Genomic DNA, 27,371 nt, shown 5'->3' with positions numbered 1-27,371 from the left:
CATTTGTAGTACTTTTCAATGGCTGTCATCCCAACATGGTACATTTTAAATACTACCCTTCAAAAATTCATTTTTGTGAAACGTCTCGCAACAAAGTTGAAAGTGAGGACATCAATCATGTTATTGCGGTGGAGTATGCGTGCAGTCGCGGTACGTGACGAGTCACGGGCTAAACGTTGCATCTTCAATACATCAAAAAAAAAAAAAAAAAAAAAAAAAGGAGAAGGCCACTCACTCAGTAGTTTTGCATGTTAGTCTCATCCATTCCAAGAGGGACCAGCTGGTCTGGAGAAGAACTGTACTATTCTGAAAGAACAAAAGCATTGTTCATATTAAAAAGAAGGAAGTGTCTAAAAATATTGCAAGTGGTCAATGCAAATGTATCACTCTCGTTTCACTTTATTTTTTTAGTTCAAATATGAATACTCACATTTCACTCACTCAAAATCAATGTTAAATACCAGATTTATTAATGAGATTAGTAATCTTCATCCATCTTCACATATATACAGTATATAAAAACCATTATGTGCCAGATAACTGATTGGAGTACAGACTTTTAGAGGTATCTATTTAAATATTACGAGACACTGTTGATTGGGGGTGGGAACAAAGATTTAAAATCAATGCAGAATAGGCGATCTTGTAACAGCAAACAGAAATAGTGTACAGAACTTCAGGTAGATGTGATGACGGGTGTAACAGAACCAGAGGTTTCACACATTTTACAAAGGCAATAAATATATATGGAGTGTTTGGATTAGTGCTTTGATCTTAATACAATTGACAACTCTAATGCAATATTAATATTAAAGCTTCTAGCAAGTTGGAAAATCACTTCTGCTTTAGATTTAAGGCGTATACATGAATAGGTACAAATGCATTGTAGTGCAAGGGAAGAAACAACAACAAAAATATATATATAATTCACTGAGCAAGATGTGCACACTGCTCACTTCATAAAGTACACCTGAACAAATCTAATGAGGTCCATTACTAGAGCGGCATGAAAAAATGTCATTTGTTTTTGATGGGACACGGTAAGTAACATTCGTTGAATAGTTTAGAATTGTGGTTGGAGTTTGCAGCGGTGAGAGGAACCAAAATATGAGCACCTCAATATATTACTGAACACATTTTGGAAGCAGCTCTTTTATTAGATCTCATTAGGAACATCCAGCAGTGTAACGTAACAATACAGTAGGTGGAAGTGGAAAAATCAGACAAAAACAAGGAACCTTCCTAGTTCACTAAAAGGTGATTAAAAACAGCTGATTTAGTTGACACATCCATACCTTTCCTTATAAATACAACAAAATAGTAAAAAAAAAAAAAAAAAAGAAGTTAGTTCCTGTGCAGGCTTCGGAATAAGGCAGCGTTGCGTACCCATCTGCTTTGTGTTTTCCCTAAATCGCTATGTTGTGTCCAGATGAAGCCACACTTGACATCAAGAGGAACCATCCTGGCCATGATTATAGTTGCCTTGTCGTTTGGGAGCAATGGACATAGATTACATGCTAAATGCGGAGTCATATGAGGCCAGAGCACGGCGGGGGCGTCACTGGATTCTTGCACGCAGGGGGGTGGGCGCTTTTGGTAGTGTGGTCGGTGTCAGTGCAAATGTCCGAAGGAAAGGAGCTCGTAGGTGGGCCCTCTCAGGAGCTGGGGGCCTCGGCCCGGCTGAGCGCAATGGCCAGCTCCAGGTCCTGCTGCTCCTGCAGCCGCAGTCTCCGCAGCCGGTCATGCTCCTCGCGCTCGCTCTCCCGCTTGGCCCACTCCAATTGCTGGCTTTCACTTCCAAACTGAAGGAGCCAAACAACGAGAGGTTAGCCGCGGAAATGAAGCAAAGACTAAAAACGCAAAAGTTGACGTGGAGACGGGACTGAACTTTGGATGCAAATTTGATCGGAAAAAGGCCATCCAAGACACGAGCGTGATGATTTAACAGAACGCTTAGATTGATGATACAGCAAAAAGCAAAAGAAATAAAGCTGATGAAAGCACACCAGACATTGACCTGTTTACATGCGAACTCAAGAATATCTGTTTTGAACAGATGCTGTTTATGATCAGGGCGCATGCAAAAACGTGGCAGCGGACCGTTGGGCCGACCTTACCTGGTCTTCTTCAATATGCTGGTAGGAAAATAACCCCCCCCACCCCCCAAAAAATAAACAAAAGGCCTACAACAACTCTTCATGCTGGCCCAAAGAGGAAAAATCTTTGTAGATGATACAAACTGGAAGACAAAGATACACCCAGCATGCATCAAAATGCCATTCAAGAGCGATTTGAGCGCAATCAAACGTTTTCTACAAAGCTCAACTTCCAATTCCTTACAAAATAGGCTACTTAATTCAAATCCTTCAGTATGTTTTCTGGTCGTCATATTCTTTACCTTAACTACTACTACTACTACTAACAGCCATTTTTTTTTTTTTTTTAATGTGCCACTGTGCACCATTTCATCATGATATATAGCTGTATAACATTGTGTAGAGCATTGCAAAGTCCATTTGCTGAAAAACCTACTTATCCACACATTTCCTTGCTCTTTCTGTAATGCCATAAGATGCATTCCAAATGCCAAGTTAGCAGCGGAGTGCCTAGCGTTGGCCGCGGGCTTCTAGCGGGCCAGTTTCCGAGCGAACAGCGTGAAGGAAGATTGTCGTGGCGGTCCTAGAGCCAGGCGAAGCTCCCTACTGTTGCTATCCGAGAGCAAGGCGGTAAACGTCAAGATGATCCAGAGCAGGGGTCACCCAATGCGGTGCCCGTGGGCGAATTGGTAGCCTGCGAGGACCATATAAGGTGTCCGCGAGGTATGTTCTAAAAATACCATAGGCCACAAATTCTTACCATTATTTGTGCTTTAAAATCTGAATCTGACTTGCTTACGTGAATTAAAAATTTAAAATAACTCTGTCATTTACTACAATAAATTAAAACAAAAATATTTTATGTACGTGTAATGAACCGAGTCTGAAGTTTGCCGCAAACAAGTCACGTAGCCCTTCATACGACCGGTGGTGACGAATTCGCCCTCAGCCTCAAAAAGGTTGCTGAGCCCTGGTCCAGAGTAAGGTCTGGATCACGATCAACGGTGTAAATGAACAGATCAGATGCCAAAAGTATCTATCACTAAGTCAAAGATGCAATAAAATTGCCAATGGGAAAGTCATGGTTAGTATTTAAGGATTAAGGACAGATGCCTTGATATTAAAATTAAAAATTTGGGGAAGCTGGTGTTAGACCTCACTTTGAAATCCTTAATTACTAACCATGACTTTGCCATTGGTAAGTCATTTGTTTGTAAGGGTGATGGCGTAAGATGCACTTGAAATGCCGCTGGTTTTGAGAGCATAATTTGGAGTGTATTTAGGGTTCAAACAAGGGGTGTCACACTCATTTTTGTCGTGGGCTACATTTTACTTACCGAGGGCCGTTATGACTGTGAAACTGTAAAAATCTTTAACCGCCTCATCAAATTTACATACGAAATTTACGAACTCGTTTTGGAATCAGAAATCGAGAGTAACGGGTTTTTCAAATATTCTTGTTTGGTAACACAAAAATGCTTGTAACATCTCAACGTTATCATTTATGATATGACAATTTTAAATTTTGGTACAGATTTGAACAAAAATCTTAAAAGTTGATACATATTTGCCTTCGCGGGCCACATAAAACCATGCAGTGGGCCGCATCTGGCCCCCAAGCCTTGAGTTTGACACACGTTTAAACTATTAATATAAACAAAGACTTTTTTTTGTTTTTTTTAAGTGAGCTCATCGGTATACACATTTAGATACAAGTCTTGTGCTTTACTGACGTGCTACTTTGTAAACAAAAAGAATGCAACCTAGCCTGAGGATGGCAGCCCTCATGGGGTACGTAACCTGTTAATTCATTCGAAAAGGCATCACCCAGGTGTAACCATCCGTCCACAACAGTAAAAGTAACGCGTCATGAGTGACATTTTCTTTGTAAGGTACTGGATATACAACAAAAACACAACTGTATTGCTTGATGGAATCATAGATTAGATGGCATGGAAATGGCAAGGTGTTAAGGTCAGTCATGCAGACATTGTCTCGCATCCATAGCAAACACCAAGAAACGAGACGTGGCAAAGTCATATGCAGTGCCAGAGACTTTTAATAAGCCATCTTTTCAAACAATGGCATAGTTGGTTCTTGGGGGGCATGCAGGGAAAAAAAAAACAGAAGCAAACTTACGGACACGGGACCATCATTGGGAACTCTATGCGAGTCTGCCAGAGTAAAAAAAAGGAAACTTGACTCGCTGCTCTGGAGCAGCACTTTAAATCCAGATGTGCAATATTCTATTACACAATACTAACAGGAAGTGAAGTGTGGCAAGCTGAAAGCATGCATAAACAAAAGAAGCAGGACAGATTCAAACCGAAAGCGAGTCCAGGGGGAGAACTGCAACATTTGAAGAATCTCTATGTGAAAAGTGGGTGTCTAACAACCGTAAGGGCTAACGTAGAAAAACTGAAGCATTGCTAGAACAGTTGTGGGGGTCATTCCCACTCACATGCAGAAAACACATGGATGTTCCTTTCTATCCAATCCCTCCATTGATTTCTGCCATTTTTAAAGATCCATCCATGGCAGATTACATTATGGTCAGAATCAGGACAAAAAAGGTGTAAATCCCATTTTTAGGCATTGGCAGATATCTTCCTTGGCCCATGCATGACCACTCAAAACCGAATAGAAAATGACTAGTTTCCTGACAGTTTGCGAAGAGACTATTTGTCTTTTTACAGTCCAACCTCCAAATACAGTACAATTTGGAATTCAACAAAAAAAAATCTCCTGAAAAATATGCCTTAATATGCAAAATTTGACATTGGCAAATCTAGTAAAACTCAGTATCTATGGGATTACCTCCACAAGTGTGCGTGGTTGTTTTCTAAAAGTCATAATTCCAGCTACATCTATAAATACACGATCAGGTGACAGTATCGGTATATGAATTCCCTTCAAATTATTTCAATCGTTTTGAACATTTCAACGTTCGACTTAGCGGAGGCCGGACTTCAACTATTGTCGTCTTACTATACTTTAGCTCACCCACGGCTTTGGGGCTCTCACTTCCCCATCTTGTACAAACGCAAACACACACGCACACACACACCTCTGCCACTCTGCGTGGTCAAGCAAAGGGGAACGGCAACTTTCTCACGCCACCGCTTCTGCTTAAAAGCACAACTGCGAGGTCACAGGGGAAGGGCACGCGATGGGCACAACGTGCGGGTTTCGCATAACTAACATGCATAAAACCACACGCACACAGCGTGTCGATTTGAGTGATTCCCTCACCGATTGAAGTGTTTTCAAGAAGACATTTGGATTTTGCTGAAACAGTTCCCGGACGGCTTAATCTTTTTAAATACTTCCAACAAAATACTGTAAGGATAAAGAATTAAAATACTTTTCACCTCTTTTTTTTTTTGCCTCACTGAATTTGACCTGTTTTGAGGGGGCAGTCCTGTCTTATGCAGAAGAGCCACTGCTCAGCCCACAGACCCACATTGGGTCAACTGCGAATATTTTTGTTACCAGGGGCAGAATTATTGGGTTGAGACTAAGATGCCGAATTATAAATGTCATTTAGTATAGTGGATAGGTGCATAAGGCACTTGCAGCTGATACATCGACGCCGATGCAGAAGCAAATGTAGATAACACTAGCTCACACAGTAACGCTACTTGGGTTTTGGCTTCGATAGTGTGTCCATGTAGTCCAGCCATTGCTTGAAAATGGTGGATCTTCACCGTGCCCAGTGGGCAAGTCAGTGGGGGAGAAATTGATTATTGGGGCAGTAATGCGTAAATTACCCAAATTCTGATGTCACAATCCTTCAACATTGAGAAGAGCATGCTCACGGACACACTTTGGTAAATAGGAAGTAAAACATTTACTTGGTTGTTTATTTCACAGTTGAAGAGCAGGAAGACACTGCAAAAACCCAACCAGTTGTGAGCAAGCAATTACAGCGTTCACTTTCGCCAATATGTCCCCTTGAAATAGAGGGTCGTATCACTTTGTGAGCTCATGAAATATCTCAGAGCCACAGGTTTCCTGTTGACAACTTCAAAGAAGAAACTACTTTCGTTGTAGCTCGCAACTCAATTAGGGAAGTGGCACTTTGTTTTTTTTTTTTTTTTTTGGTACGCTCTCCTGGCACACAAAGGAACCGTCGCAATCAAACCCTCAGGGAGGGTGTGCGAGGAGCTAACAAGCGATGTATGTTGGAATGATTGCCTGCTATTGAGTCCTGCTCAGACAGACACGCCATGCTTACCGTAGGGCGGGGCAGGCCGGTTAGGTGCGCTGTTCTTTGATGGCAGAACAGGATGGTCAGACTTCTGTGAACACATCAGGAAAGTGATTAAAAAAAAAAAAAAAAAACGTCACTCAACAAACAGCCTCTGGCATCGAACTAACAGATGGTGTTCATGCATGTGGTTGAGGCTGAAGAGAAACAAAGAGTGTGATGAGTGAGGCATACTACATCACAGCCGTTTAAATGACTACAGAAACTGCAATTACTGTGTTAAAAAAAAAAAAGTTCCTCAAATAGTCAGTGCCCTATAGTCACGCAGTGCTAATAAACACCTCCACTCCAACATACATTTTTCTACGTTGATACAACTAATGTAACACTGTTAACGACACTATGTTGCTAACTAAAACAAAAGCACCTACTAATGCATCTAAATACCAGATGAATTAATGTGTGGAGTCACGATGCTTGTTATAAATGAGTTCCCTGCACAGTATTACCTGTGATCACTCCGTAAAGTCTATTATGATTCAAGCTGTCACTTGATTTGACATAAATCTTAATACATCTATTTTTTAAAATATCACTCAAACAATGCTTCCAATGCAATACATCCCCCAGTAGATGCCTCCCCATCTGCAGTTGAGTAAACCCCCAAGGACACATTTTGTTGAACACCGTACTCTGACTCAAATCACTTGAAATTTCTTACACAACCAGATTGTGTGTGTCATCTGAAGGCCTGAAATCAGTTAAGTTTGCACATATGGTAAAATTAGTGTTAGTTGCAGCCAGCTATCATGCACATTCTTCTTTTCCTTTCTGCTTGTCCCGTTCGGGGTCGCCAAAGCGTGTCATCTTTTTCCATCTAAGCCTATCTCGTGCATCCTCCTCTCTAACACCCTACAGTCATCATGTCCTCCCTCACAACATCCATCAACCTTTTCTTTGGTCTTCGTCTCGCTCTTTTGCCTGGCAGCTCCATCCTCAGCACCCTTCTACCAATTTACTCAGTCTCCCGCCTCAGAACATGTCCAAACCATCAAAGTCTGCTCTCTCGAACCTTGTCCCCAAAACATCCAACTTTGGCTGTCCCTCTAATGAGCTCGTTTCTAATCCTATCCAACCTGGTCACTCCGAGCGAGAACCTCAACATCTTCATTTCTGCCACCTCCAGTTCTGCTTCCTGTCGTCTCTAATCCGTACATCATGGCCGGGCTCACCACTGTTATATAAACTTTCCCCTTCATCCTAGCCGCGACTCTTCTGTCACATTGAACACCAGACACCTTCCGCCAGCTGTTCCAACCCGCTTGGACCCGTTTCTTCACTTCCTTATCACACTCTCCATTGCTCTGGATTGTTGACCCCCAATATTTGAAGTTGTCCACCATCGCTATCTCTTCTCCCTGGAGCTTCAGTCTTCCTCCTCCGCCCCTTCATTCATGCACATATATTCTGTTTTAGTTCGGCTAATGTTAATTTCTCTCCTTTCCAATGTATCAGAATTGTATCCACAATTGCAAAAATCTTGATTCCAATCAATTGGTTCTTTTTCCCCATTTATGGAACCATGATGCATATCGCAATTGTCACTTAAGACCAAAAAAACATACAGAATTGTGTCAATCGAACCATAATATGTAAATCCATTATGTTTGAAGCTGACCTTGGACAACTGGCTAAAATTTGGAAATCCGGTGTTGTTCCTCAAAGATTTGCTTGCGAAGAGGTTGTTCGGCATCCGGACTGGCTCTGCAAAAGGAGCACATTAAAACGCTTGTGGAAAATTGATCAAAACTTAACATGAAATTCAGTCACAGACCACACGTTTAAAAATGATGCTTTACTTCACTGAGGGCCCGTGTGCTATTTTTAGGGCCCCCACGGCTGCTAAACGTTCCATGACATTTGGCCAAATCCTAAAAAGCAGAGGGAGGGGGTTCTGTTTAACCTGACGTATGCATCTGATTAGCAAATTAAAGGCATCAGTTAGAGCACTGTTAAGCCAGAACTGTGCCTGGCTTGTTTTGAAGCTTTGTGGTATGTTACTTAATGAAAAAGCAAAGTCCAAAAAAAAAAAGTGCAGATGGTTACAGTGGAAAAAAAACAAAACATTGTAAGTGAATATGTTTGTTGTGAGTGTGTAACCACAAGAGGGCCCATTCATGTGGAGCCGGCTGCGTGTTTTCTTTTTGGCACAGTAAGCCAATGCAGGTCCACAGTCGCGTCTGTGTTCGTTTGATGACGGGCAACGCGCTGGTCAGCAGCTTAGCTGGCCCCCCTTTTACCCTTGCCACTGAATTAAAACAACTTCCACAATGAATAAAGAGAGCGAAGTGCAGCAAGGGCTAAGGTAGGCTGGGGGGGCTTTTCAAGGAGTGACAGTATGTCCACGTACAGTCACAGACTTTGTTTGTTGTGTTTGGCTCCTGCCAACCTCCTGTTTTTCCAGAGTAGGTGGGTGAACGAGGGGGTATTTTTAGCTTGCCTGTAGTTAAATTAGAAGGCCCTCGTCTAAAAATAGCCCCTTACCGCAGGAACATCTGAAGGTGTGGAGAGTAAAATTGTAACCCTGACATCTCACCCAAAAGAAGTGTTCCATAAAGTTTCCTACTTTTAATAAGAGGCATGACATTTGTGACCATTATACGCAAGCCAAAAGCGCCTTTTCCACAAAGCAGTATGGGTTGGTACGCATCGGCCCGCGTTTACAGTACCCTCTTTTACGAAGATCTCAAGAAATTAACACAGAAGCCAGAAAATGCTGGATACTGTCATCAGACGACGGGCAGGGAGAACGTCACGATTCCATGGCGTATGACAAAGTTCCATTTCTACAGTGGGAACTTGTGGTCAAAAATTTGGACTGTAAGTCGTATGGAAAACACTTCTGGGCCTTTCACAAACAACACACCAAGTACCCCCTTTTGGCATTTGACCATGTACTGTATGTATGTATACAAATTAGTTCGTTCCACAACATTAGTTATCTCAAAAACGGATTATGGTGGCACCAGACTACCGACAAAGACCCTTAGTATTCCCAAGGTTTAAAGTTGGCGAGAAGATTTAATCCCAATTCTTTTTCAGTGCCAGAAAAAGTCAAAATTGTCACTTTCATCATTAGTGTAAAAGGGACTATTTCTATTACATGTGACTAGGACATTCCCACTATTAAGCACACTTTCAATGGCATAGCATGGTACTATCCGCTTACATAGTCTGTGCCAAACACCCTGCAGGTTTTTGATTTGCCGATAGAGAGTTGTCATTTCTGGAATGAACAAAAAGGTAGAACAAATAGCGATGTGGTACCTGAAGGCTTTGGTTGTGGGCTGTTGGACGAGAAGCCGAGATGACCGCGGACAGAGCCAGGCTGAGAGGAACAAAGCAAAAATTGAGCGATGGGACTCAAACCAACTACATAACACCTTGTATTTCCCCAATGTCACCTTTATTGGCGGCTTAGGTTTTCCTGCAAAGGGGTCGGAGCTTGCTGCTCCGCTAAATAGATCAGCAGATGAAGTCCCCTTGAAAGGATCACTTTCCCTGAAAGGATCTCTAAAGGGATCTAAAAGGAAAGAGCTTGTCAGTATGGTAAACAGGTTTTACTCTCTGAACTCATTCATTAGAATGACCGTTGAGGGGGTCCACTTTAAAGGGGTCATCCATCTGGAAGGGGTCTGTTGGAGGGCCCTTTGCAGAATTGGTGTTGAACATGGCTATCCTTGATTTGAATGCTTCATCCTGAAGGGTGAGGGGAAAGGGTTACCAGTCAGACCGCCATCAAATTTGAAATCAATGTACCACAAAGAGTAGGATGCCCACCCCTCCGCTCCTGAAGGCACCATTCTCCTTCTCTGAGAGCAGGTGGCTCGTGTCCACGAAGTTGTTTCCCCCGGCGAGGTCTCGCAAGGCACTGTTGTACTGCTCGATGGTCTTGGTGAACTCCCTCTGGTTCTCCTGGATCAGTGACAGCTTGCTGCGAGCCTGAAAGCACCGCCAGAAAAACAAGACACACTTTCATCCACATAGAAAAAAAAAAAAAAAGTGTTATTGTTGTATGCACCTGACTGGGAGACGAGAAAGGATTTGGCCTTGCTCAACCCTGTTTTTCTTTTGTCGTATTTGCCCCCCTTTTGATTTAAACCTTAATGAATTATTTAGTCAGCACAAAGCAGAAGTGCAGTACCGGCAGACGCAGTACTTTGCAAGCTTTTTTTTGGGGGGGGGGGGTAAACCCTTGGAGATTTACTGCGCTATAAAATGAAACAAAACTTAAATGCTAAATACTGCAACAAATGAAGCTACTCAAATGTTTCAAAAATTTCAAAAAAAAATCTTTAAGGAAAGTGTAAGACCAATCAACTTAAAAAACCTCAGCATTTTGACTATCAGAGTACATTTTATTTTTAATGAAGAAATATTTATCTATTCATTTACTTATTTTTTCTATATATCAGACAAAAGGCAAGGTGAACGTTTTCACCATTATGTAAAGATGTAGTCTTGGTTCTCTCTGACCTGGCTGATCTCTTCCTGGGTGCTCTTGAGAGACTTGATGATGCTGTCCAGCTGGACACGCCCCGAACGCAGGCTCTGCTCTAGCTGGGCCTCTTCATCCTGCAGGCGAGTCAGGTCCGTCTTGGTGCGGTTCACCTCTTTCTCCTGGCTCCGAAGGTCGCTCTCCTGGGATCGGATCTGGCTCTGTAGGGTGGAAATCTGCGAGGGAACACGTAGGACTTGATATTTCAAGACTCATTTCCTGTAAAGTCCCCCAAAAATCTCAAAGATAACACGAACCGTTTGAGACTCTTCCTGAAACTTCTGCTTGACGTCGTTTAGCATCCCTTCCAGCTTGGAACGCTGCTGGTCCATCTCATCCAGACGATGCTGGGCGCCCTGCTTCTGGGATTCGATATCCTGCAAGCTGCCGCTCTCCCTGTCCAAGTCATGCTGCATATTCTGAATCCAAAACAATATTATACAGTATGAACAAATTCCTTTTTTTTGCCCCGTTTCTCAAGCATATTTTGGGGGGATTCCTCTTACTTGAACAGCATGATTTTGCCTTCTGATGGTTTCTTCTTTTTCTTTGAGCTCATGTTCCAGGATTAATTTCTCTCTAAAGGGTAAACACGCAAAAGATATCAATCAGTATTATGAAGAAAATCTAATTCTAGACTAACATACCAGGGGTGTACTGGTAAAACAACTGCACTTATACAGTATGGCGCTTTATCTACACTATCACAGTGCCCAAAGCACTTTATAAAGCCTTACTTTCACCCACACACACCCACACCCACACACGGGGTTCAGTGTCTTGCCCAAGGACACTTTGACGTGCAGACACTCGGAGCCGGGATTCGAACCATCTACCCTTGGGTCACTAGATAACTCGATCTAACTTTGCTTTTTTGACATTACAGGTATTCCTGTTTACACAAATGAAAATCAGTTTTTTGTTTTGCATTTTGTTCCCATTCTGTTTTTGAATGTGATCAACAGTCACAATGGAGCCAAGCTACATAAGGATTTTTGTTATACCGTTATGTCAATCCATTCATTTTCTTTAAGAGTTTGTCCTCATTAACTGACGAGCTGGAGCCTATGCACCTGATTTAGGGCGAGAAGTGGGGTACATCCTGGATTGGTGGCCAATCATTCGGAGGGCACATATTGACACTTTATGAGCAGTGACAATGCATAGCCCTCAATGAGCCAGGTTTTTGGAATGTGAGTGAAAGACTCAGCACTCGGAGAGAACCTATACAAGCATGGGGAAAACCCCAGAAACTCAACACAGGAAGGTGGGCAGTGAGATTTGAATCCAAAACAGTGAGGGAGACATTCCAAGTATGCTGAAATCTGCTGCATCGTACAATTACACAAATAATAAAATAAAAATACAGTTAAACCTCGATTAAAACCGAGCCTTATAATCTTAACGAAGCCACAATTTTTGACATGGCTTTTGTCATTGTGTAAGTTGTGGCAAATGGACAAACACGTGAAAGAGTATTGCATTGCTATGCTTTGTGATTTAAAGTAGTATGTATAAAAATACAGTAGGCTGGTTTAATTTTCTAATGAAGACTGCATACACTGCTTTGCTTGGCAGTACCTCTCTTGTGAAACAGCTGATATCAGCAGCAGCAGCGGGTCTCATGAATGTTGATATAACGAAAAATAAATATGAGCTTGTCGTTTCACAGAGCTTATATCCCATCGTTTTTAAAAAGAAGAGAAACAAATCTCTCCTCCTGGCTGCTTCAAGGGGCTCACCTCTGCAACTGACTTATTTCCTGGCTGAGGTCATCCAGTTCTTTGATGCCCGTCAGCTCTGCCGGCTCGATGGCCGTGAAGTCCTGAGGCAGGATGGGAAAAGGTCAGAAAAAAAATGTACGAGAAACAAAAATGATGTTGAAACAGGGAAGAAAAGGGGTGACAAATTAGGTATTGGGATCTGTGAAGGAGGTCCCTGGAGATGTGTACAGCAAACAAAAGACAGGAAGGAAATGCATCTCAAGCAGTCTGAACAGTCGCACAATACATAAAAAGCACTCTGAAGAAATGACACAAAGGAATGCACCATTTTGAATCATGATGTCATGCCAAATGCAGCTCGAGGAAGTTTGATAGAGAACATGGACCAGTCATTCATTTTATATACCTCATGAATTTAAAAGTACCTATGGAACTTTGAAACTAAGAGAGATCCGTATTAGGAAAAAATAAAAGTAACAACTTACGAGCTCTAGATGGCATTATTTCACCTTCACTTCAAACATCTACCAACCAGTGTCTCAATCACATTATTAATACTATTATGCAACATCTGGAAAAATGCTTTGGGAAAAGCCAGCTCCTTTTACAACATACTGAAATGACTCAGCTGCTGGGAAATGCAAAGCTGAAAAAGTTGACTGGCATCAAGTCACCCCTCCAAATTCAGAAGCTTCAAAATTGCATTGCTAAATAATCTTTTGCTGGCATTAAAAAAACAAGTTGACATGGGCAGCTAAACTGGTTTAACTACTCCCTATTACTTTTCCTGGAAGAGGCTGGATGGAGCAATAGCACCTACTGGTGGCAAAAAAAAGCAAATACCGTGAGAGCAGAAGTGAGTGGACCTTATTCATAGTCAGGTCACCCGTAAAAAAAAATAAAAATAAAAAAAAAACAAACACCAAATTTCAGTCTGACAGGACAAAGCAGGTCAAAACATATTCAAAAATGCAAAAACTAAGTAGGACAGCTTGGTTAGACTGAGTTAGAAAGCACAAACTTAAATTATAAAACAAGGGTGAACAAGGGCGGTTAAAAGTCAAGACTTACGGGAAGCGTCACCGAAGATGCCCCCGTGCCCGTCGTCCTCTCAGAGGGCGGAATCATGTCTGGTGTGAGAGAGGTTGGCGGATCGATGCCTTTGGTGATCTTCTGTTGGATCAAGTGCATGGCCAGAGAGAACTGCTCCTGTGTGAGCTTGCCGGTCTGTTTGGTGTCGGCGAGCCCCCTGCACAAGCGACACGCATCCAACACGGTAATCATGCCCCTCCGTGAATGAGCTTCAAAGTCACACGTAAAGCAGGAGTACTAAACATTTCTAGTAAGGTCCAGTTCCTGTATCTGGAGAAATGTTTAAGGATGCCTTCATAATCAATCAGAATAGCAATTTAAAAAACCTACCACATGTATGAAACCCTACATAACCTGACTTAGGATACATTTTTCTGTAATAGTCCATGTGCAAATGTGATGTAAAGTTTTTCCAACACCACAACTGGCCTGGTTGCTTGTTACTTAACCTTTATCTGCAGAGCTCATATTTTCTGTCAATTTTAACCAACTTCAAGTCTAAACGTCTCTTTGCTGAGCTGTATTTATTCCTTACTATTTACACGAACAGAATTATTTACTCTCAACTCCTATTTTTTGTATGTTTTGCACTAATTTGACTTTGAAATGAATTTTTATAAAATTTACATTTTTTTTCCCCATATAATTGCTGTTAGCGGTGCTCCCACAATTTACTGAGGAAAGGGCCTGAACACAGCATGTACACATCCATTTTTAATTTTTAAAAAAAGATATTAAAAAGGTTTTACCAGGTCCTTATTGTGTAGTGTATATTGGGCAAAAATTATTTTACTCCATTTTGGAAAAAGACTAGAAGATAAAGCTTCATTTGTTTTGCTGTAATTGCTGTCAAAAGGTTCTTCAACAGGTGTGAGTATATAAAAGCATGTATTATAATTTGGTTTCACTCAATACAATTGTAAACATTTTTGAAATTGTTTAACATTATAGGACCGTATACAATGGGATACGGCAGAAAAATGTAATTGTCTGCTTACATTTGAGTCAACTGCTGAAGCGCTTGGGAGGCAAGTGGCAACTTGCACAAGTACCACCCACTTTGAAATGTGCACTGTCGCCACCTGCAGGACTACACTATAAAAATATTGTCTAAGTGTTCCTTCCCTGTTGTAGGACTTTTCTTATGTTAGGACAGGTGTGTGCGCTTCATAAATTGGCCACAGCTTTTAGCTTTGCTCTTCGGGACGCACCAGTATGTGGAAAATGAGTTACACCCTTACCAAATTTGTGCCAGCATAGTCTGCGAGAGGCTGGAGTGCATGAAGAGCTCGATGACCTCCGTTCCATCGACCAATCCGTCCTTATCCGTGTCGGTTTTCTCGAAGATGTCATTATATCGGTCCCTGTCGGCAATCGGCACCACCCACTGGTGCTCTGGCTGTCATTCAACAGGGCAAACAGAACTTATCATTCAATGAAAGCTTCTCGGTCTTATGGAGTCAAGAGACAGGAAGAGAAATTGACTTTTTAATTACTTATGTAGTAGTGGTTCGGTCCCTGGAGTGACTACCCAGCGACATTACATGATGAATTTCTATTTCCGTGAGCAAGTCATTCAGAATTTTGCCAAACTGCTAGGTAACAGTGCGGTGAATTCACCTCATACCATCGAGAGTTTCTCTAACCAGAATTTAGAAACTTGATACAAAACATTGATATTCAAAACGTCAAAAATGTGTTTTAGTCATTTCCCTATTAAAGCTAATGCTAACAAAGTGGTGTCACAAAAAGAGTGTCTATAAGAAGCAGGAAAAATGTCATCTGCAGGCCTTGCTCCCTGTTCACAGTGAAACCTGTTTGTCAGCGTGTCGCAAGTGAAAGAGCCCTAAAGCAATAACAAGGGAAAGAGTAAACGGCAGGTGAAGAATGGGACAATGTGGCAAAACGAGTTGAGCCACTGGATTAGGAATAGTTTGCACATGTGAAATTTCAATTTTGCTGCCCAAGCCGTCTCTGCCCTTTCGATCAAAAATGTATCCACATACTTTTCACTCAACAGAGTCTTGACATCGTCAGAGAACCTATGAGATTTGCATGCCATTATATTTGGTTGGGCCTTCAATTTACAATAACACTGGTACTGAAATTCATCATCACTTAATCTCTGATAATTATATGATAACTAAGATTCTTCATCTAAGCCTTCAACTGTATATAATACGGATGACGAGTGAATGTACCTCCTTCAGCACTTAGAAAGTTCCCCATATGTTGAGCCTGAAATTTTAATATGTTACTAACTTATGGATCTTCTTTCTTTCTTTCTTTAGGCTTGTCCCTTTAGGGGTCGCCACAGCGTGTCATCTTATTTAACACCCACTGTCCTCATGTCCTCCCTCACAACATCCATCAACCTTTTCTTTGGTCTTCCTCTCACTCTTTTGCCTGGCAGCTCCATCCTCAGCACCCTTCTACCATTATACTCACTCTCTCGCCTCTGAACATGTCCAAAACATCGTAGTCTGCTCTCTCGAACCTTGTCTCCAAAACTGCCAACTTTGTCCCTCGAATGAGCTCATTTCTAATCCTATCCTACGTGTTCACGCCAAGAGAGAACCTCAACATCTTCATTTCTGCTACCTCCAGTTCTGCTTCCTCGTTTCTTCAGAGCCACCATTTCTAATCCATACATCATGGCCGGCCTCAATACTGTTTTATAAACTTTGCCCTTCATCCCATCTGATACTCTTCTGTCACATGGAACACCAGACACCTCCGCCAAATGTTCCATGCTGCTTCGACCCGTTTCTTCACTTCCTTACCACACTCACCATTGCTCTGTATTGTTGACCCCAAGTATTTGAAGTCGTCCACCCTAGCCATCTCTTCTGCCTGGACCTTCACTCTTCCTACTCCGCCCCTCTCATTCACGCACATATATTCTGTTTTAGTTCGGCTAATCTTCAATCCTCTCCTTTCCGGTGCGTACCTCCATCTTTCTAATTGTTCCTCTGCCTGCTCCCTGCTTTCATTGCAGATCAAAATATCATCTGCGAACATCATGGGCCAAGGGGATTGCAGTCTAACCTCGTCTGTCAGCCAATCCATTACTACCGCAAACAGGAAGGGGCTCAGCGCAGAGCTCTGATGCAGTCCCACCTCCACCGTAAATTCTTTTGACACACCTACGGCACATCTCACCACTGTTCTGCTGCCCTCATACATGTCCTAAACAATTCTAACATCCTGTACTATTGTAACAGTTACTAATTTATGGATAACTACTTGAAACTGTAACATTTAAAGAAATAATGAATTGAACAAGTATGAATTGCAGAGGTTAGGTGGTAGAGTGTTCTAGAGTAGAGGAGCAGACCTGCTAAAAGCTCAACTCCCCATAGTGCTGAGGTAAACAGGCCGAACAGTCAGGTGGATAGTAGACCTGAGGGTGCAGACTGGAGTGGTGATATGGAGGAGGTCAGACAAATATGGAAGGCTGATGCTGTGAACGGCATTGAAAGTATAAAGAGTTTGAAAGGATTGACTGGGAGTCAAGTCAAGTTCCTGGAAGACTGGGGCTAATGTGGAAGAAAGGGGGATTTTGAGGAGGAAACTTGCAGCAGAATTCTGGACCAGTTGATGCGTATGGAGGGACTTTTGAGGAGACCAAGGAGGAGAATGCATTACTCAATATGGGATTTGACAAGACTGAATCAAAACAAAGGGAGTCTGTCTAGTGAGGGAACGGCAGAGTTGGTTGACGTTTCACAGGTGGTCTTAAGTAGACAGGGGTGTGTTATTGATATGGGAATGGAATGATAGCATGCGCTCGACGGTGATACCTAGAAACTAACCCTGGAGGAAAGGGGAACCCAAAGAATGACCTAATGGGATGGGGGGGAGAAACTGAACTTCGGATAATGTGAATAAGTTGAGAATTTTTGTTTTGTTGCCTTTTAATTTCATGAAGTTAGAAGTGATTCTTGGGTTTGCAGGATTGATGGGACTGGGTATCAACTGCAAAGCAATGAAATGCTATATTAAAATTTACGGAGAAAGAAGGGAGATGAAGAAGAGCAGGGTTCGTAAGAGAGAGCCCTGTGAAACACCTGCAGCCACTGGGGAGGGGACAAATAAAGTGGATTTTAGCCAAATCGAATGTTGCCTTTGATGTACTGTACAAATGGGAAGGCGAGGGAGCTGTGGCCGATGCAGATTGAGACTATTGAGCGGGGTGGAGTGTAAAATGGTGTCAAAGGCCGCACTCTAGTTAAGGGGGATGAGGATTTAAATTGAACCAAGTCAGCTTCAATGAGGCGATCAATGGTGATTTTAATTAGAGCCGTTTGGTACTCTGGAGGGGATGCGAAAAAGGGACTCGAAAGGCTTGTGGAGGCTTTTATGTGATAAGTGTGAGCGGAGTTGAGTGGCAACTATTTTTTTCAAGAATTCTGAGATGAATGGGAGATTGGAAATGGTGCGGGGGGTTCTGTATTTGTTGGGGTCTGAATCAGGTTTCAGATGTGGGGTGACAGCTGCAGTTTTGGACCATGACAAAGGTCTTGGGGAGGGGATTCATCTGGCAGGTGGAAGGCTTTGATTTACAAACGAGATGAGAAACTACGATAGAAAAGTGGAGAAAACTGGAAAGATTGGAAGAAGAGAGGTCCTGGTGAATCATTTGGATTTTCTCATTATGAAAAAGCAGCTCATATTCACTTGGTTGGGAATTTCCCATCTGACACGTGTGCAGGCAAACCAATGCAAACTATTTTTCAAAGTCAATTTCTCGTCTCCTCTTTCAGCTTCACTCTCTGTACATCATATGTAGAGTAAGTAAGCAACATACCGGTTTGTTGGCTTTAAAAGAGTGCTTTGCCGTTAACTTGGCCGCCGAGCTGGGGAAGGGAGACGCGCTGGCGAGGGGGGAGTTACTTCTTGTGCTGTCCTTGAGAGCAAATGATGCGGACCTGGAGGGCAGCACGGCTACGGCGCCGGGCATAGTTCCCGCCACCTTTTTCCTTTTGGACGGTGGAATGAGGGACGGGGGCAAGGCGGCTGGCACAGGCTCTTTCTCCATGGCCCGATACACGAGATGCATGACCTAAAAATGGTAAGTTGCGTTAACAATCGGAAAAAAACACATTTTTGTGTTAACTGCCAAGTACGCAAGTTACCACGATGAATTCCTCTTTGTCCAAGTAGCCATCTTTGTCTGCGTCTCCCAGGTCCCAAATCTGCAGGGTAAAAAAAAAAAAAAAATGTCCTCATTCTTCAATGTGACAAGTCTGAGCAAAATCTGAGCACCTCACAAATAAAACCTTTCATGTCATTTGTCCAAGGCAGATTGAGAAAATGGGATACATGGCTTCATTGTTGATTTTGGCCTTCTTATCCATTGCTATAAGATTATATTACGTGAGGTAAACTGCTTCTAAAGTAAACAGGGAAACTAATGAAAAAAACGAAAATACCCAGAAGCTATTGTCTACATAAATTATGAAAAGATTAATAGCAAGAGCCATCACCTTTCCCAATACATCCATAGGGAGTTTGGAGTTGATCAAGACGGGCTTGACTTTATCCCCAGAGAGGAGCCCGTTTACAGGGGTCAGACTTTCGAAAATGCCTTCAAATTTACCTTTTTCATCCGGCTGGGAATCAAAAGAGAGAATTAGAAGAGAGCAGAAGGAGAAGATACAGACGAGGAGTCACATATTAGTGATGGGCGAATAAAACGCTTACCCTGATTGGCCAATGTGAGTCGGATGCTGGCGTGCTTAACGATGGGCTGCTTGTGTCTCGCTGGAAGGAACAACGTGCAATTTAGTAAATTTATGGGGAGGGACATTATTTAATGAATCGCATCTACAAGCCAAACTTTAACTAAACCATTCCTAACAAGACTCATCAAACATTACATAATATTTTTGTTTGTACTGCTAATAATTTTATAATATGATAATATGATGAATATCATGCGTGTAGTTTGTAGTGGGTTCCAACTAGACTGAAAGGAAATTTTTGGTTACATTGTAATGTTTTGTTACGCTACTCACATTATCTGCTCATTTAACCTAATGTTACATTTTTTGGCAGTAACAGCAACAATATTCCTTGGCCAACTTCTCCTGGGGTGTGTTTATAATAATAATAATAATACAAAAGAGAGATTTTCCAAAAATCCCAATAAACGTATCTCTCATGAACAGAACTATCCATTCAGTCGATATATGTATTTTTTTTGGGTCAATCTGGCCTATTACAAAATGTAAGACTTTTAAGGGCACTGACCAAATTCGACCCACCGCATGTTTAATCATCAATAAAAAATATAGCGTAACTATTGCCACACCATTAGAGACGACTAAGTCAATATCTAGTGCGGTAAATGTGTTTTCGCACAAAAAAAAAAAAAACAACAAAAAAACATGGGGGCATTTTGGACCTGCAACACAACACTAGCATGACTATAGTTCTGCAGTGTCGATTTATTAAATCATCTTGAATTTCATTAGATTGCAAGTGAACCTAATCTCGTCGCCAATGAATACTAAACTCTAAACATCCATTTTCCATTGTGCTTATCCTCACCGTGGTTTTGGGGGAAATGGAGCCCATCGCAGGGCACATATTGATAAACATTCATCCTAAGCACACCTGAGGACAAGGTTAAGTCCTCAATAAACCCTACATGCCAATACCAAGCTACCGAGATATTCAGACATCCTTCATTTTGCTACTTACAAATTTAGGAGGTGCCACTGTTTGGGCGAGGTTGCTGAGGCTAACATCATGCCCTGCCTGTGCCGAGGCGACCAGTCTCAAGGCAATGAAGAAACCCTGAGAGAGAGGCAGGCAAACCCAGTGACTGGCACGCACGTCGTTGGCACGCTCACTTACATCACATTATGTACAAAAGAAAGTCTGTGCATTACCCGCTTGTCCAAATAGCCTTTTCGCTCCGAGTCAGCCAAATCCCATATCTTTGCAGGGGGGGAAAAAAAAGTGACATTAAAGCTAACAAATACACGAGTGTACAGTATAACATGGTTCCCAACCACTGTGCCATGTACTTGGAGAGATGACGAGGAGTTCACATTAAAAGTTCATTAATTTACTAAATATATGGACATTTGGTTTGCAAATATCTTAGTTTGATTGATGCTGAGAGCCTGGGAGAAAAAAAAGGTCTGTTTAAGGACAGTTTAAAGTTTTAAAAAAAAGTCTCTAAATGATTAATCGAGTGATTTGATACTGAAATTTGATACTTGAGTTTTTTGATGAAATGTAAAATATTTGCCCGAGCGCAATTCAAGTTAGGTAAGTAAGTAAGTTAGTAAGTGCAGTACATCATGGATGTCAAACCTTTCCCAGTGTGTTGTCTGACAGCCCGGACTTTTTCAGGAACTGGGCTGCATCCCCAGCTAATATCTTGCCGCTGCTCACCGGATCGAGCTAGAAAACAAGATCAGTGTAAAGGTGACGTAAACAAAAACTTTGGGTCGAGCTTCTTAATCAAGTCGAGGACGTGCCAGTTTCGCACCTGCCTGTAGTAGCTTTCGTAAACTGGGTTGCCACTCGATAACTGGAGAGGAAGGACGGGAAAGTGGTTAAAAAAAAAGGATTTAAGATGATAATGTTGGAATATGGCGGCGGTGGTGTCGTTTTGCGTCCATGTTTGGTGGCACTTGTTTGTTTTAATTAGCCACGGCGTGAACGTTATTAGGGTAATTTCCGGACGAAATCAAGCTCGGTGACTATACGCGCCGACAAAAGTAGTCAATAGCCCTAGACGAGGAATACAACGCACACAAGTCAAACTACAATCCTGTATATGTGAACTTAGGAGGGGCGGCACGTTGGGCAACTTTAAACGTGGAAAAAAGACACTTTTCGAAGCTGGTTGACAAGTAATTACCTGGCCGAGTGTCATGAGCGCCGCCATGTTTCCTGGTGTCTCGGGAGCGCGCGACCGTCCGCCCCTTCAGGGCGCGGGCACGAACGGCCCGTAACGAGATACTCTTTATTCCCTTACGCAACGTTGGCTATTCTCTTTTTGTATTTCTCAAACATAATTTATTTGAATCGTATGTTTTATTTCATCAAGGACTTACCATTTGTTTAACAAATCAACATTACTGCATTTTCCCCGCAACGTACACAGGCGAGAATTTGCTAATTAGACTTCCTGCTATGACCCAAACTGGCGATTATCGACCTGTGGGTGAATTTCAAAACAGGGTTGCACGGAAATGTCACGTAAGGAAACCAGGTGCCTTTCCTGTTGCTTTCAAACTGACGAGTGTTTTAAAAAAAAAAAAAAAAGTAATTGCTGCATGTACCAAAATATTCCCTGACCGGGAATCGAACCCGGGCCGCGGCGGTGAGAGCGCCGAATCCTAACCACTAGACCACCAGGGACTTGTGTTGTCAGTATGGCAATGTATAAAAACTGTCTTACAATCCTACCTATCACTTAGCTTTTATATTTTTATATTTCTATTTCCATTGTAAAGTGAGTGACTTGAGAAACATTACAGTTGTATCCTTTATTTCTGGGTCATGTGACAGGTACAGTTGTTTTCAAACAGCAAAAGACAAAAGTTACCAATTAAATATGAATGAACTGCTGCATATTCCGGTGTACAGTATTCACCGTTCACCCAGACCAAAAAAAAAAAAACCGCCAGGACGAAATCAGAAGGAGAGATCCCTCAATTCGAGAAGATGAAGCTTCAGAAAAACGTGATTGAAATTGTGCGTCTAGTCAGTAGTATGGAGACGCCCTGTTGACATAGTGGCCAAAGTGACATTTATCCTCCTTGGTTTTTTTTTTTGTTTTTTTATTACTTATTAGGGTGAGGACGCACACCAGCCACGATATCCCTGGAATGTACACAGTTTGTTTTTTTTTCTTCTCCCGGAAAGTAAGAGCTCCTCAAAGCTCATCTTTGGTCTTTGCGTCGTCCTCATCCGCTTCTGAAAGTCCCTCTTCTTCCTCCTCGTCTTCGTCGTCATCCTCATCTTCGTCGTCGTCGTCATCCTCCCCATGGGTCTCCTGCTCTTTGTTTTTCTCCTCCTCTTCCTTCCGTTTCAGGTCATCTTGTTCCTGCTTCATTTTGCGCTCAGGTTCCTGTGGACAAACGCAGGTCATAATTAGGTCGACTATCTCAGAATATGAAATTTCCGCAACAGCACGCCTGATACCTTGGTGACGCCCCACGTCTCGTTCCCGATGTCCTCAGCTTCCTTCACGTCGTCCGTGATCAGGAAGTTGTCAAAGATGGTGCCGGATTTCACCTGAACGCAAAAAAACCCCAAAAACAAACAAAAAAAAAAAAACACAACGACCTTGAGCTTCGCGTCGCCGTGGCGTTTCGCAACCGAGCCAACGTTCACCCCACCCACCTGCCAAAGGTCGAGACCAATCACGCCGACGTTGTCAAATTTATAGATGGTGGAGTCGGGGCTGTATTTGGGATTGTCGATCTCGGGGTGCACCCAGACTCCTTTATAGTCAGGATTGTCCATCTGCTTGGGTTTCCACTCTCCCTGGAACACAAAGGATATACAGTTATTTTTCATCACTATTGTGGCATCTAGAAGCTTTTCGGGGGGAGGGGGGATAACTTGTTGATTTATGCGGCAGGGCTCGGTCCCTAACACGGGATTAGAATGTTTAGCGAAGTTGTCGCCATGGGGCAGGAGGAGTTTGGTTTACATGCACTTATCCACAAGTGTAATTTCATCTAATTCCTTGGGTTCTTTAAAGGTCCACTGTCATGAAATCCGGGGTTTTTAGTATGTTATTAATGGGTAAAAAAAAAAAACCCGGTATGAACCCATCTGTCTCCCCCCCCCCACCATCACCACAAATCGTGATTTTTTTACGTATTTGGTTTTTTGTAACTCCTGCCATGAAAATCCTCAAGGGATTTGTTTTCGAGAAGAAGCAGGAAGTGACGGACAGGACAGGACCACCCTCAAGTGGACTCGTTTGTTTATACTAGTTTCACCTGCAGGAACGTAGCTCGTTGTTCCTTCGTGTTAGCCAAAATGCCGGTTCGTTGCATTGCTGGATATTGCTAACATTCGGGAGGATGGATTCCCTTTTCATACTTTTCCCAAAAGATCCAGTTTATCGCGAAAAATTGATTGTACGTCATCACTCGCGGGTGGGCGGCGTTGTTGTTTTTATCCCCGCTGCGCGGACGTGGATCGGGCTGGGAGGGGATTTGGCCATGATCCGCATATCATCTAAAAATGGCTCGAAACGATATGGTAATATCGCCCCGGTCACTTCACTCAGTTTGCGAGACGTTCTCTTCTTTGAGAAGAGCTTCCGTGTCAGAAGGGTCACGTTCATCTCCCATAGTAGGGACCACAGCGAGTTTTCAATGGCCAATGTCCGGGGTGACGTCACGGGCAGTAGGTGCAGCCAATATGGCGACCACTTGGATGGCGAGTGACACTTCCGTAACTTTGCGCTTAGATGACGCACTCTCCTCTCATGTTAACTTTTTCGTATAAACATTGAAGTGAATAATAGAATATGTATTTTTAATTACAATATCTATAGGGAGAACACTTGGGCTTTAAGACCGTTTTTAACCTCTGGGGAAAAATGAAGCTTCTGGGCGAAACGGTCAGTTTTTATAACCTACCTTGTACTCTGGGTTAGGGATCATGGGTGGTTCCCATTCGCCGTCCATGTCCTCATCCCAGTCGTCTGGCTTTTTGGCATCGGGGTCAGGGATGTTTTCAGGCTTGTCCCAGTCCTGGAAGAGGAAACATTTCCAAAGTTAACAGTTGAACTCATCAGTTCTTGGTATTTAGCCCCAAAGATTCCTTCTCTTTCGTTACCTCAGGCTTGGTGTCGTCAGGATCATCGATCTTAGCACGGTCGTCCCAGTCTTCTGGCTTCTTGGCCTCAGGATCCTTAATCTTCTTTGGGGGCAGGAAGTCCCAGTCCTCCTCCAGGCTGCCGGACTCCACCTTCTCGTTGTCAATCTTCACCTCATAGGTCTGGTCGGCATTCAGGATCAGTGTGTACAAGTGGGTCAGCTCGTCATCCTGAAAGGAGGAATATGATGATGAGGGAAAATATGATCTAGAGCTTGGACAGAGCCTCAATACAAGTTATGAAATTACTTTGCACTTGATTTCCTTCTTGATGAGGTGATTCTGGCCCTTGTAATTGAAAATGACGTGCACCTTTTTGGTGCTGTAGCCACAAATATCCGGACCTGCGTGAGACATGAACAATCACTTGAGGTCACGAGTACTTCGCCTAACATTCAACCTTCGCGCTGACGACGTTCGACAATTACCGAACATGATGTAGTAGGAGGACTCCCCGTGCATGGCGGCCTGATCCAAGTCTGCCGGGAAGACTTTGACGTAGCCGCCGCCGCAGTCGATCTTTTGCTCGTGTTTGACGGTGAACTGGATGACCAGACTCTTGCCCTCGTTGCTGAACGGCTCAAAGCGGGCTGATGACGCGTAGAATCGGGCATCCTGGCTTGTTTGGAGACCTACCAAAAAATACAAGTAAAATTTCAGTTAAAAACAAAATTGTAGAATTTAAGGTTTAGATTTTTTTCCAGCTTTTATCCTCAATGTGGATGAGCTATATTTTAGCTGGTTGGACAGGTTGTCATTCTTACGTGCGCCAGCCATGGTGTGTACGCTTTTGGGAAATTCCTGTATCAGAGCGTGTGTGTGTGTGTGTGTGGGGGGGGGGGCGCTAATTTTTCCAAAACTTTCCAGGGAGCACTTCAGAGTCTGCCCTTTACTAATCAGTGGCACCAGTGTTGCCCTGGCAACATCTTTTCTAAAAGGAGACTTTTAAGGAACCGCAGCAGAAATTGAACAGGAAGTTGGCCATTTTGCTTCGAAGCAGTAAATTCTAGACCCCCTGTTTTGATAAATGTGAATTTGCCCAAATGAGAGGCAATCAGAAGCAAAGTATTTTGCGTAGCCACAGCTGCCGGGGGTACAGCCCCTTTGACGACATTCATTGATATGCAATGTGGGTTGGTAAAGCGTCTTTGACCCGGGGACAAAACAAAATGCAGGCAGGGTGTAAATTTTCCCCCTCACCACCACGTTGCCCCCGCATAAGTCATCATACATGAACGGCATTCATCAAATGTGACTTGTGCCGAAGGTCAATACCCTAAGCGGCAGAATCCCATCAACATCATTCATTCCTCTATTGATTTTTTTTATCCCCTTCAGTCAATATCTGATCCCTAAACTGGCAAATAAGTCAATTTGTTGGTATTGTATCGCTCTCCTACAGCATATAGTTTTGCTTTCTCTTTGTCTGAAAAAAACATAACTGCGATCATCACCATGTTTCAATTGAGAAAAGGCACAAAAATCAACATTAAACTCATAATTTTACGCAGAATAAGGGGACCAGTGCCCACCTTTGTCCTTCTCGGCGTCCCCAAAGAAGTCCCCAGCCGTCAGTTTCCATTGGCCGTAGTCAGACTTGTGCTTGGAGTCCAGCCAACGACTTCTCCATCCATCTGAATGACGAACAACATAATGTAATAAGGAAAAATATGATTTAACAGTTTGCAAGAGAAGATACCAAAAGACCCCCTGACGCCCACTTAAGGGGCGACGCAACGTTCAACAGACGGCGTGGTAATAGATTGGTAAGCTTCAACAAGTTTGAAGAATAACGGGGGGTGGGGAACCGCGCCATTAGCAAATGCAATATTCGATTTAACAGCCAAATATGAACTTTCGGTTTTGGTCCGTCCATCTTACCGCCGTCCGCGAACTCCTCCCGAAAGTACACCTTGGCTTGCGCACCGTATGCGACTAAAAACACCGCAACGGCAGCCAAAAGTTGCATTTTGCCCATCCTTTCTCGCCTCGGAGGTGTTGTCCTTTTCGGGGGTCTTTTCAGAGAGACTTGACGGCGGAGTTGGGTGTCTTTCCAGAGAAGCTCAAGCTAACAGATGTCCCCACGCCATTGGCCGAGCACACGGCGCGGCTCAACCAATCACGGCGGACCACGAAACATAGGTTGCTTCTCAGCGCTGATCCAAGATCAGCGAAGATACCGAAAAGTATCTTCACGCTATACCGTCAGTGCATCGATAGATGTCGCTATTAGTCGTTGTTGCATGGCTCGTGGTTGTTGAGGTCAAATTGTGCTTTTTAATTATATTTTATAGTCATAAAATAATTTCTAACAATATCACACATGTACAATGAATTTGTTGTATGTTATGAAAATATTATCAAGTAAAAGTTTGACAAAAGGTCGCGCGTGCCGTGCTATCATAATGTGACATTCAGAACCTTAGGAAACAGGGATATTCTATGAACGTTTGCTCGCTTGTTATAAAGTAATGAAAAAGAACAAGGCTGGAGGGAAAAAAGGGAGATAGAAGTACATTAACAACAGTCTTTTTACAACATTTTACGAAACTTTACACAGAAATTACGTAGTGGTGAACACTGATTTCTTCGGAGAATGGTTGTGATGAAAGGTGAACTATATATATATATATTTATATTTATATATTATTGGCTTTAAAAGAGTGCTTTGTAGTTGACTTGGCCGCCGCTAATATTTGTGTATATTTTCCTCACTGGCTTTTCAAATGAATCAAAGACGTCGTCATAAATCCGTAACACCTGAGTTGATTTGCGTACAGACATCCACCTTTCCCGGTATCGTAAACACACCACTAGACGTGCCG

General features: G+C 42.7%; 2 protein-coding genes and 1 non-coding gene across 5 annotated transcripts; all 3 read right to left on the bottom strand.

The window, feature by feature from the left end:
* Positions 1-447: 447 nt before the first annotated feature.
* LOC133510705 (epidermal growth factor receptor substrate 15-like 1) lies at positions 448-21,898 on the bottom strand. Of its 3 annotated transcripts, none has more exons than XM_061838942.1 (23): positions 21,759-21,898; positions 21,188-21,229; positions 21,010-21,099; positions 20,580-20,627; positions 20,389-20,484; positions 19,387-19,446; positions 19,170-19,295; positions 18,819-18,878; positions 18,491-18,745; positions 14,922-15,079; positions 13,660-13,837; positions 12,607-12,689; positions 11,371-11,443; positions 11,122-11,283; positions 10,843-11,040; positions 10,147-10,308; positions 9,957-10,065; positions 9,771-9,889; positions 9,634-9,694; positions 7,985-8,070; positions 6,334-6,397; positions 4,236-4,270; positions 448-1,802 (listed from the first exon to the last, which is right to left on the bottom strand). In XM_061838942.1, exons 1-23 carry the CDS (start codon positions 21,759-21,761, stop codon positions 1,656-1,658), a joined length of 2,415 nt encoding a protein of 804 aa, XP_061694926.1. In that variant the 5' UTR covers positions 21,762-21,898; the 3' UTR covers positions 448-1,655. The 3 variants fall into 3 exon arrangements, with proteins under 3 accessions (XP_061694926.1, XP_061694925.1, XP_061694927.1); XM_061838941.1 differs by lacking the exon at positions 21,759-21,898 and adding an exon at positions 21,563-21,733; XM_061838943.1 differs by lacking the exons at positions 4,236-4,270; positions 21,759-21,898 and adding an exon at positions 21,563-21,731 and having other exon boundaries at positions 1,660-1,802.
* A 95-nt stretch (positions 21,899-21,993) lies between these two features.
* Positions 21,994-22,065, bottom strand: trnae-cuc (transfer RNA glutamic acid (anticodon CUC)). The gene has a single exon. It is a non-coding gene; the product is annotated as a tRNA-Glu (tRNA).
* A 113-nt stretch (positions 22,066-22,178) lies between these two features.
* LOC133510706 (calreticulin-like) lies at positions 22,179-26,611 on the bottom strand. Its single transcript, XM_061838944.1, has 9 exons — positions 26,428-26,611; positions 26,079-26,180; positions 24,975-25,178; positions 24,796-24,890; positions 24,508-24,717; positions 24,309-24,422; positions 23,053-23,196; positions 22,852-22,944; positions 22,179-22,777 (listed from the first exon to the last, which is right to left on the bottom strand). Exons 1-9 carry the CDS (start codon positions 26,522-26,524, stop codon positions 22,583-22,585), a joined length of 1,254 nt encoding a protein of 417 aa, XP_061694928.1. The 5' UTR covers positions 26,525-26,611; the 3' UTR covers positions 22,179-22,582.
* Between the last annotated feature and the right edge of the window lie 760 nt (positions 26,612-27,371).

This window comes from Syngnathoides biaculeatus, chromosome 13 (assembly GCF_019802595.1).
Source record: "Syngnathoides biaculeatus isolate LvHL_M chromosome 13, ASM1980259v1, whole genome shotgun sequence".
NCBI lineage: Eukaryota > Metazoa > Chordata > Actinopteri > Syngnathiformes > Syngnathidae > Syngnathoides > Syngnathoides biaculeatus.
The sequence above is the reverse complement of the archived record's forward strand: the minus strand, read 5'-3'. Positions and strand labels throughout refer to the sequence as shown.